Source organism: Aythya ferina (genome assembly GCF_964211825.1).
Source record: "Aythya ferina genome assembly, chromosome: 4".
NCBI classification, from domain to species: domain Eukaryota; kingdom Metazoa; phylum Chordata; class Aves; order Anseriformes; family Anatidae; genus Aythya; species Aythya ferina.
This window is the reverse complement of record NC_140300.1, coordinates 74430566-74442706: the sequence shown is the minus strand read 5'-3', so window position 1 is coordinate 74442706 and position 12141 is coordinate 74430566. Positions and strand designations below refer to the sequence as shown.

The 12141-nt window shown below is 36.8% G+C and overlaps 1 protein-coding gene across 25 annotated transcripts in view; it reads left to right on the top strand.

Annotated features, from left to right (window-relative positions):
* Positions 1-12141, top strand: part of CAMK2D (calcium/calmodulin dependent protein kinase II delta) — a gene marked incomplete at its 3' end in the record, with an annotated part of 169653 nt that overhangs the window by 97453 nt on the left and 60059 nt on the right. For all 25 annotated transcript variants that reach the window (XM_084517583.1, XM_084517574.1, XM_084517570.1 and 22 more), the window contains exons 4-5: positions 2091-2145; positions 11123-11188. In XM_084517583.1, the coding sequence (XP_084373709.1) occupies positions 2091-2145; positions 11123-11188 (121 nt within the window). The remainder of the gene's footprint in view (positions 1-2090; positions 2146-11122; positions 11189-12141) is intronic.

Genomic DNA, 12141 nt, shown 5'->3' with positions numbered 1-12141 from the left:
CTTTTCAATTAGAGCTTGCTTTCTTCTCAGACCGATGCAGTTTGTAAGTCTATAGGTTTTAGCTCCCTGACTGTCATCCCTATTCCCATATTCCCGTTTCCAGCTGGCATATCCCTTACCACAGTACATGTCAGCTGAACAGCAAGTAAATTCTATTCTCATATAATTTTTTTCTCTGAGCATCTCCGCATGCATCTAGTTTTAGTTTGAAGGTTTTATTTATTTTAGCTACCTGCTTTCATAAATGAAATGAAATGCTTTCATAAATGACCTAACTAAACCTGTAAGAGTGAGCTTGCCATTCTCAAAATTTCTTCTCTTGTTACATGGATCCTTTCTTGGTGTTCCATGCTCAGACATCCCACGAGGAAAACACACTGCTGTTTGGTGTAAGGTCTGAATGAGTGTGTGGAATCGGTATTGTATGGATTCTGTCATATAAAAATATTTGTGTACTCAGAATAGGATTTATATTTTCATAGCTGTGCTGTTATTTTGGTTAAGGAGTCTTAATAGGAAATGTGGACTTGAATTGTTTTTCCTGAAGAGTAGTCTCAAGAGTATGGTATGGCTATTGCTGTTACTCAGTTGATCTTATTTGATAGGGAAGGGATAAGCAGGTGTTTTGGTGAGTTTTTTTAAAGGTACTCTAAGGGTCACACCAAATTGTTCCATTTTCTTTACATACAATTGTGGTGTATTGCTACAAAAAAAAAGAGTAAGTTTCAAGAGAACAGAAAGCTGGTTTTCCAAGGAAGGATGTACTGTATTTCTGTGTAGTTGTGTTGACTGCATTACAGTGAAATTAGAATCATGGAATCATTAGGGTTGGAAAAGACATGCAAGAACATCTAGACCAACCCTTCCCCTACTACCACTGTCACCCACTAAACCCTGTCCCTAAGCACCATGTCCAACTTTTCTTTAAACACTCCCAGGGACAGTGACTCCACCACCTCCTTGGGCAACCCATCCCAATGCCTGACTGCTCTTTCTGAGAGGAAATGTCTCCTCATTTCCAACCTAAACCTCCCCTGGCGCAACTTGAGGCCATTCTCTATCTTTCTATAGCTAGCTATATGCAACAGGTTGGGCAGTGAACATGTTAACTGTTTGGGCAGTTAACTTGCTTAAATGTTTGCAATTACTATTTCACCTAGACCAAAATTTCAGGCATGTAATTAAAAGTGAGACTAAGGAAAAAGAGAGACCAGAAAAAGCAAATTGGGCACTATATGCAGTGGTTTTATTTTTAATTGAAATTTATTTTTATTGGTTAGTTAAAGAATCTTGAGCTATGAACTGAATGTGCAGTTTTGTTTTCCATTTTTTAATACAGTCAAACATTTTAGCAAACAGCAAAGATGATGCTTTCACTTTCAAAATCAGCATCTATTGTCTGATTACAGAATTTGTTATCATAGCCCTTGAAGTTTTTTATTCTGCTGAAATCTATGGTTAATTGTGGCCTGCTTTTTTAAATTTTTTTCCATTTTGTTTTGTTTACAACTTCTAGGATGTGGTGCTACTGGGAAAACAGTTGTATGACATTAAGAATACCGTTCTAAGATAATTCAAGTCCAGTGACTGGATACTCCTTTGTATGCTATTTAAAAGATTGATTGGAGGCTCTGCCTAGGAAAGAGGGAGTTGAATAATATTAATACAGTATTTTTAGACAAAGTCTGTCTGTGCTTTTAGTATTTGTTTAGCTATGATTCAGCATGAAGGGTAATGGCAAAGTGCAGTGTGTGTATCTCCTATCCTATACAAGTAGGAGGTGATAGGAAATGACTGCAGCATTCCTCTGTGGTGTAAGAAAAGCAGAGCGCCTTTAAAAGTAACTGCACAATGACCTACACATTACAGTCTTTGTACAGTGATATTTGCTTAACTCACCTTATGAAGAAGACAGTTCTTAGGGTGGAGAATTTAAAACCAAACACCCCCCCCAAAAAAAAAAAAAAAAAATAAAAGAGAGAAGACATGCATAGATGCAGTACCAGCTCTACAGTCTCAAAAAAATCAAAGTGAGACATTAAAGACATGAAAAAGGTGACTGTTTTTTATCTTTTTCTCCCTTTCAATAGTGCGGCTTCATGACAGCATATCAGAAGAAGGATTCCATTACTTAGTCTTTGACTTGTAAGTATGACTTTTGCATATGTTTAGCATGTTGGGAATGTGGTATTCAAAACACTTAGATGTAAATACAACCTCACAAGGTTAATGCATGAATTTGGTGCAAGGAATTGGACAAATAAATGTAAATAGAGTGATTAACATATTTGGTCATTTGCATATGTAAAAGCTAATTTGTAAGGGTCACTGTAAGAATTCCACATTAAAAAAATATTCAAAGTAGGGATACTGTTGAATTGGATTTTAATATAAAATGTAGGTGTGTAAGTGTTGTGGTTTAACCCGGCTGGCAGCTAAACACAGCCGTTTGCTCACCCTCCCTTCTCCCTCTCTGGGATGGGGGAGAGAAATGGAAAAGCAAAGCCTATGAGCTGAGATAACGACAGTTTATGAAGACAGGAAAATAACAACAACAACAACAATAATAATGATGATGATAATAGTACTCCTACTAGTAATGTGTACGAAACAAGTGATGCACAATGCAATTGCTCACCACCCGCTGACTGATGCCCAGCCTATCCCCGAGCAGACGGCACCCCCACCCCAGCTAGCCACCCCTATGTATTGTTTAGCGTGATGTCAGATGGTATGGAATACCCCTTTGGCCAGTTTGGGTCACCTGTCCTGGGTCTGTCCCCTCCCAGCTCCTGCTGCACCCCCAGCCTGCCCGCTGGCAGGACAGAGCGAGTAGCTGGCTTGGTGTAAGCACTGCTCTGCAACAATTAAAACATCAGCGTGTTATCAGCACACTTCTCATCCTAATCCAAAACATAGCAGCCTACCAGCTACTAGGAGGAAAATTAACTCTGCCCTAACTGAAACCAGGACAGTAAGTAAAAGTTGCATGCTATCTGCCAACGCTAAACCAACATACAATTCAGAAAAAGGAATTCACTGCAAACTGGTTGTCTGATAAAGGAAACATAAACAGATGTGGAGGAGTAGCAAATCCTCAGTGCTATGTTGACAGGTAAGCCTGATTTCACTAGAATGAAAAAGATCATATGAATTTTATTGCTGATTTATGGTTTACTGATATGTATGATTAGTTTCATTTTGACTCTTTTCAGAATACAAAATGCCCAGCATACAGAAAGGAATTGTCTTTCTCAGTTTACTCTATGAATTTGAATCCTGTGAGCTGTTGGAGCATGTGTGTGTGGGAAGAGGATGGTTACAGAAAGGGATAGATGGGGACGAAACCTTGTTTCTTCCAGATAATGATGTTTAGTAAAACATGACAACATGAACATACATATAGCAGACTCTTACCTTTGAAACAAAAACACTAATATTCTTCACAATTCTCGGTGATGGGCAAACTCTCCAATCATGTGAAAAACTACTGCTTTTGGTTCTGCATATGGGCAGACATGAATGGTTGGTAATTTTCTTGCAAAACTGACATATTTAGGTAAAACAATTTGTTTCAATTGCATATTTTTCCATGGCAGTTTATGGATGTGACAAATTCCCACCTCCTCCTGCCCCCACTAAGAACTTCCTTAGGCCCGATACGTTTTTGCTGGTTAGAATGAGAATAGAATACATTATTGCCCTAGAACTGTGAAATAGCTCACTTCGAAGCACACAAACAGAAGTGCATTCAGTTTAGGTAAGTTAGAACCCAGATCTACGATCAGTTACACGCTTTCACATTCAGGTTACCTTCTGTTTTATTTGCTGACTTTTAAATCTCTGGGGACTTCTTCTAGACTAGAGTTTAGACTAGCAATACAAAAATACTAAATACATGGTCTGCCTGCAGTCAAGACGTTTAGGGTTCAGTACTCTGATCTGAACTGGGCACAACAGGAACTTAATATCTGATTTGTGTATATCCCAGGTAAGTGTTCTGACTGTTCACTTAAAATCAGCTCTAGAGCACGGCATACATACTTGTTCTCTGACATACCTATTTTTGTTGTTGTTTTGTTTTTCTTTTAAATTAAGGGCTACAAAGGAAATCTTTCTGTGTGGAACTGCTGAAATGTTCTTAATCCTGAACTCTTCCAGTAAATGCATGTAGAATTGCTAGTTCTGGGGACAACATCGCTTTTATAAACTGATGGTATTTTAATTTCGTGCCATATTATTGTACCATTAGAAACTGACCTACTGTAATTGCATTAGTGCATTTTTTACCTTAAATTGAATATCTAATGTCTGATATATCTCAGGAGATTATGATTACAATATGAACTAGAAGGAATTTGAACATCGGCAGAGTTGTAGATATCAGTATCTATATCTAGGTACTTACAGAGTAAATAGAAGCATGTGTTCAGCAATAGGAAATAATATATAACCCCAAGGTACTGTCTTGCCAAAAACAGATTGCGTACCAAACATTCTGCACTGGACTGGAACTTCCTCTATTTCAATGTCACTTCCATTCAGGAAAAACATACAAACAGACTCATACATCTGTTGTTCCTCCAGAGCAGTCTGCACATTTTTGTTTTTCAGTTTCTTCCAATAAGGAAATAAGGAGGGCTTCAATATATATGTACAGATTTTTACCTTTTTTTTGGTCAAAATTAATTATTTTGCAAAAAAGAAAATGTCTAAATGGTAAAGATGGTAACTCTACTGACAGATACTAATCTTTGGTAGATAAGTATCCTAATTAGTAAGGATGGCTTTTCACAGTTTATTTTGCATTTAAGCTAAGAAAGTACTGTTTTAAATAAGAAATTATGGCTTTAATACTCACTAATACTATGGATTAGTGAAACTTCACCTTTAATGCAGTTATAGATATGGTTTAGTGGCTTGTTTAAAAGAAGTACATAAAAGAGCTGCCACAAAAAAGGTGCCATATAGACTTCTTTAATATGAAGACCAAGTAATGTGCTTTCATTTTTTCCAACTAAAGCTCGACTGTGGTGTAACACTGTCACTCCACCCACGCATACCATCGCGTTTTTTATCTTAATGATTTCTTTCAGACTGTGTGGGATTCAGTGCTACTGTTTCTTCAGAAATTTCCCTTAAACTGCATCCCACATACAGTACAGAGGAAGAGTTCTTTTTCTTGAATAGAAAAAGATGATCATTGTCACATTCTATTTTGAATTTCTAATAATCTCTTTTTACTAAATGTCATAGAGATGTCTGCAGTCTGAAGGAGAAGCCTGTTGCTTTGCTTCTATACCTCAGTGATAGTTAAGCTTTCATATGGAGAGAGAAAAGTGATTAATGTTCCCTGCTACAGGCTTGTGTTTAGGTGAAGAGTTCTAATTCCAAAATGGGAAGGTGGAGGTCTTAAATTCCACTTGGAATTTGGACATTTAACATTGAATGAAGTGCTTCCTGCTAGAAGGAGTGTTTATTTTACAGAGGTGTTCCTGTAAGAAGCACTGAATATGGGAGAATTATCTACACTGAAGCTGACATGCCATATATATGTAATTATGCTTCAGTTGCTGACTCACTGGCCATTGACATACAATTGAAATATGTAAATGGCCAGTTAGTTCTGGAGCATGGGGGTTATTTTGTACTTTACTAGGCAAAGCAGTGATTATCAGTGTCTCCTTGGTGTCACTGCCAAGGAAGAGAGTCATCTTACTGATCTACTGACATGATCTTCCCTACTTCAAAAAAAATAAAAATAAACAAGCCTGCTGCAATACTTCGCACAAGCAAAGGACTCGTGCCTGTTATGTTTCTCCCACAAGACACAGTGATTTCTGAATAATGAGGTGTGCATAGTAAGACTGGCAATGAACTCCGTAAGTTTCTAATTCCTCTCCCCTTACTGATTAAAGCAACTGTAGTTAAGATTTTCATCTCTTCATCAACCTGTTTCAGTTGCTAAGCACATGTGAGGTTGTTTTCAGTATTAATGATGTTATGTGAGTTCAAATTCAATCAATTCTGTCAGTATTAATTGCTGTATCTGAATGGAAACAGCTGTAGCCCTTGAAGACTCTTGTGCAAGTCCATGAGATTCTCTTTGCTCAGTGTCTCCCATTTTAATGCACTTATTGACATGCAACAATTGGTACATTTAGAATCCTGGCATCGCTGCTGAATTCCAAGTGGAGGGACTGTAGTGTGTATAAGGAAAAAAAAAAATACCCAAAAAAGCCTAGTTGCAGAACAATCTGCCTACAGTAAGTGTCTGAACCTTTGTGTCCTTTTCAGGAGGAGAAAGGTCAGAAATAAATGTAAAAAAATATATTAACACTGTCATTTTTGTAGGACTGTTTCCTCCCACCTTCATTATGCTGTTTAAGAAATATGAGATGTAAGCCAAGAGGAAAGAAGGTTAATGTGATCATCAGCAGAGGCTTTTTTTTAAGCTAGCTTTGCTAATTTGGGTTTTCATTTTCTCGTATTCAAAAAATTTCTTTACAAATTGAATATAGTATATGAAATAAATATTTTTGTATATATTGTTATGAATGTTTCCAACAAAAAAAGTGGCATTTAATATTCTAAGCACAGTAGTGTTTTTTTAATTGATTGTAGAAAATGATGTCAAAAAGTCTGTGTTTTAATATACCTCTTTGTAAATTAAAGAGAAATAACATCCCTTGTACGTGGAATCCTTCTGCTTGCCTCTCTGTGGCTTTTCTGAAAGATATTCCTGGAGAGGCTTGTTATTTCTACATGGGGTTTGTAATTCTTTTGTTTAAACAACCCCATGTGCTTTATTTGCTGCTTTTTTAGCATGCTTTTCAAGAAAATTACACAAGAACAAGAATAATTAGTGAGAGCCCGTGGCTTTTAATTTGTACCCTGAAAGTCACTAGAGCCCGTATCCTGAAATGTCCCATCATGAGCTAGGAGCTCACTGAAGTCAGCAATATATCTGTATCGGAAGGGCACTGGGATCCATATACTTCCTCTTTTAATCTTGTGGGGAGAAAGTAGCTTGGCAGCTGTTCCTGTAGCTTGCTAGTTAGCGCAGGACCAAAACCGCTTGGTTTTTATTTGGTTGGTTTGGTTTGATTGTTTCAACCTTCTGGTTTACATTCTTCATTTCTGTTGTGTACGGCCTGGATACATTAGAAGATCTGACTGTACTGGGAGTTGGCTTCTGATTTAAGGACATAGACTAGAATCTATGTGTGATTTTTTTTTTTTTATTTTTTTTTTTCCCCTGAATGGTACAATATGTCAGTTTTTTGTTATTTTAGCTTAGAAAAGAAAATGTTTAACTGAAGCAGCAGTCAACTGATAAATTACAAAAGGCTATAATATATATAATAGGATTTACTTTAATTTCAGAGATCAGCCTAAGTATTTCTGCTGATCAGCAACACCCCCAAAAGTTCTGATTTCAGCACACCTCTCCCCATAAGGCAATTCAATGCCCCTGCTGGTCACAGAGCAGTGCCTCTGAGCCATGCATTCACCGAAGAGTACATGATTCCTTGATTTGGTTGATGCCCTTCACTAAGCAACGAAATCCTCATAACTAAGGATCTCATATTTGTGGATTTGTATTCATGCTAGCTATCTCAGATCATTCCCTAGTCATCATGTTCCAGAACTGTGGATAGAGGGAAAAAATCAGCCTAGCAAAAAGATGGCTAATAATGAGTAGAATGCTTTGAAACCACTTTGGTATTAAAGTATGGAGAATAAAAATAAAGTTACTGGTATTGGCTCTGTTCCTTATTTATAAAATTAGTAAATAACATAGGTTGGTAAGGATCCCTTGAGGCTATCTGGTCTAACCCCCTTCTTGAACCAGGTCCAACTGAATCAGGTTGCTCGGGGATTTGTTGAGGCTGGAACACCTTTGGGGTTGGCTGTACCTATTTAGCATTTCTGTTGTTCCAGTTTGTCTGTTGCCTTTCATGCTGTCTCTGTGTGCCTGCTCATTAGGGAGTTGTGGACAGCAGCGAGATCTCTCCCGAGCCTTCCCATTTTAGTGGTGAATAAACCCAGTTCTCTCAGCCTCTCCCTGAGCATCATGTGCTACAACTCTAACCGCCTCGGTTGCTCTCCATTAGACTCAATTCTGAACGTCAGTATTGGAAAGGGCAGAAGGGCAGACCTGTGTGGTCTCATGAGTGCCCAGTGGAAGGGAAGAATCATTTCCCCCAGCCTGCTGGCTGTCCTGTACTGGGACACAGTTGACCTTTTTTTTTGCTGCATGGGCAAGTTGCTTGCTCACGTTCAGCGAGCAAAGGTTGCTAACACTGCTGTGACAAATTTCTCAGGCAGAGGCTCAGAAGATACACAAGTGTTATGACTTCTCTTAGTCCCCTGCACTACCTGCCTTTGTTACAGCCTCCTTTACGTTATCTGTCTTCTAAGAATTATTCCTAATGTATCCTTCAGAGTGACAGCATTGGAATTACTGAATACTTGTTTGCTTCTCAGTGAAATTCATCTGCTCTGTTCTTGTTTTTATTTTTTCATCTTTTAACAGTGGTTAGCAATGCTAAGCAAATGTTTAGTGTCAGCAACTAAGAGTGCATTTTTTTTATTTTTTTCTTTCCTTGAGAAGAACATGCATCAGTTTGGTGTTCTCTCCCACTGAAATGCACTTTGATGACAAAAGGTTTTTCTTGGCTTGGATCAAAAATGAGTGTTTTAGGGAAGAATAAGATCAAAGGATGCTTTGCTTTTTCATACAAAACAAAATAAGAATTAATCCCCTTTACCAGAACTGTAGTAGAAAACATGCATGCAAAAAAGAGGTATCAAAGAATGTCAAAATACGTGTCAATTAAGCATTTTGTGTTACAGCAATCTAAGTGAGTTTCTGGAAGGTAGAAGGCAAAGAGAGAGAAAGTATGAATTAGGCAACCTGCTATTTTACCTCCTACAGATTTTATTGCAGACTTTTGCACAAAATAGTGTTGTTACCTGAAAGTAGTTATTTTCCAAAGTCAGTAAGTTATGAACTCAGAAAAAGGATGATATAGCACAAATGTACATGTAAATGGAAATACACACAAATTAAACACACACACACACACACAAATTAACTGGTTTTCTCAAAGCAGAAAGGGGTTGTGTTACTGGTTGAGCAGATCATTTCTGTCATCATCTAAGTGACTGAATAACTGAGATCTATGAGGAATTGTTGTCAGTATAGTGAATTAGAAATGAATGCTTTGGTTTTGAAGATTCCAAGTATCCTCATTTTTAATTTCCTAATTCTATTAAACTTAATTGTATTCAGTACAGATATTCACTATAGTATAGATTTTTAAGCATCTTAATATTTAAGCATCTCATAACCTACTCCAGCTTTTAACTTTGGGACTTCATTGGGATTATACTGTGTAATATGAAAGCTCACTACCTTCATAAACAGTAATGAAATATGACCATTGATTCCCCAATCTAGGAGTTACTGATGTTGGCATATCAGTAGGATCAGATCAAGGTTTTGGAAAGCAGGAATCAGGCTGACTCATGCATTATGTTTGGAAGTGCTCTGTTTAGGCTGTTCCCAGGGGTACTCCACATTGTGTGCATTTTCAAGCTTTGTATCAGTTCTCAACAGTTCAGCACAATGCTTTAAATATATGAAGATTTTAATTTAACTATGAAAATATACCAGTGAGTTCCATAAAAGAGAAATGTTAGAATATACTACTAGGAAGATCCTCTTGTTTCTTTGAGTTCATTCTCTTGTTGACACAGGCAAACAAAGTTTTTTGTTGTTTTGTTTTGTGTTCTTTTAGACATGATTTTATTTAGAAGCTCATAGATCTTCATCTTAAAATTGAGCATCTGTCTCTGTTACTTTACTAAAAATGTCTTCCTTACACCAGTTTTATAATTGTTACAAACCCTCTCCTGATTTTAAGCATATATTTATACACAGATGCTGTATGTTCATTTATTATTGTATCAGTATTTCCCCCTAAAACTCTCCTCTATGGAGAACATGGTTTGTGATTTTTGTCTTTAGTATTTATTTTTAGCCCCCTTAAATACTGTTTTGCTAAGCTAAACTGACTTTGCTTCTGCAAGAAGGTAAGATGAGTAAGTGAATGGATAGCCAGGTAGCAGTTTTCTCCTCATTATGGCTGTTTCAATCCCCATTTTGAACACAAGTGACCAGAATTGTGTACAATATACAAGGAGAGGTTTTACAGCTGTATGTAATGACATTGCTGTCAAATGCAGTCCAAGACTGTGGCAGTATCCTGCTGGTGATTCATTATGGACTGTCATCTTTTGATTATAACAACACAGTTGTTTTTTTTTTTAAATTTTTAGCTACTTCCTACTATCAAACTATTGGTTATACTGTGAGATCCTAAGTATGCAAGCACACTCTGTTGTTTCTGTTACTTTATCCTCTGGCTTGTGCACTTATTCCTTTGTGCTGTTAATGCCTCTTAATTTACTCTAAGTGGCAATTTCACTAAAGTATTCCTGCATTCTTCGATAACTGAAAATATTTTAGGGGAAAAAAATCTGCCATTTAGCTGATTAAGGTACATCTCTTCTACTGATAAGGTTCCTCCAACTCAGTAATACTCCTTCTAGTAAAAGCATAGAAAGCAAACCAATCTGGCACATGGGTATACCTCTGTTGTGTTCTGACTTACCCTTTAAAGAGCCTTTTCCTTTTTTTAGCACTAGTGCATTCTCCTTTTATGTCTAATTTATGTTGCAATCCTCAAATTGTCCTGAACTGTTCTGAACTTCAGCCACAGTTTTCCTTGCTGGTCAGTTCCTGTTTATTTGTGTAGTTGTACTATGTACTCTTGACATCCTTAGCTGATGTATGTCATCCTGCCAAATAAGCTGCTGCACTTTGCTGTTATTTTCCAGTTATGATTGCTCTTCCACTGCCTACTTTTTATTCATATAATAATTTGAATTGACAAACCTACTGCTTTAGTTCCTTCACCATGCTGGTCAAGACCTCTTTCATTTCTGTACAAATATTTCAGTTATTCTTTTCTGACTTCTCCCTGTCAAGCTGCCTTTAAGTTGCGCATTTTCAGTTCTGAAATCTCCTTTCCCATCTCGCTTTTTCTAACAGAGTCACTGGAGGTGAATTGTTTGAAGATATAGTTGCAAGAGAATATTACAGTGAAGCAGATGCCAGGTAAGTCATTTATTTTTCTGATGTTGCCTTTAATAATTCCAGTATAGGTACTTAAATATCTCTTGGTGTTTGGCATCAGTTAGATTAGCAGTCTATAAGAGTCTTGGATTTCTCCTTGAGTTCTCTTAGTCTTTGAAAGAGGCACAGTTTGGGGTTTTGAGCTCAAAACTGTGTGGAGATAAACTCTATGACGTCTTGATGTCTGCAGATCTGAAGAAGCTGAAATTGGATCTAAATTTGATAAATCTGTGGAAACTACTGATGTTGATTAAAAACTCTATCCAGTTTTCCTCTCTGCAAACTGGACATATAATTGCAGCAATCTTATCTAGGGACTCTTGTATTTACTGATCAAAATGTGAAATATATATTGGTCCTGAAAGAAATTTTACATTAAATACCATTTTTGTTCTGGGTCCAGAAGTACTAATTTCCTCTTCATAATTAAACATTTTTTGTTGTGTTTCATCAATAAGCAATTATACTGTGCAGCTCATAGTCTGAGCTCAAATTTGAAATCTCTAGTAATTTGCTGCAAGTGCTTGTTGAAAAACTTGAAGAATAAATTGAAGATTATCATAATTTGCATGCTGGCATAAAATATCAGGGGCATTTTTCCATCTCAGAATCTGTTTGCCTTCATACAATAATAAGTCTTAAACATTGTGGTCAGTTGCTTTCCTACCAGTACATTCTTCAGAGAAACTTTATCTCAGAGTAAATTTAAAGAATTCGTCATGTTTTTGTACATTCATAGTCACACACCATTATTGATACACATTTAGCATGTATAATTTTCAGTTATTTCTTTATATTTGGAATTAATTGGCAGATGACTGGAAAGCATTAAGTGTCCCTAACAACGCTGGTAAAATAATAATGAACAAAGAAGTTAATCTAAATATTAGGAAGCTTCCACTATTTATTACTCTAACTAATTTCTGGTGGAATAG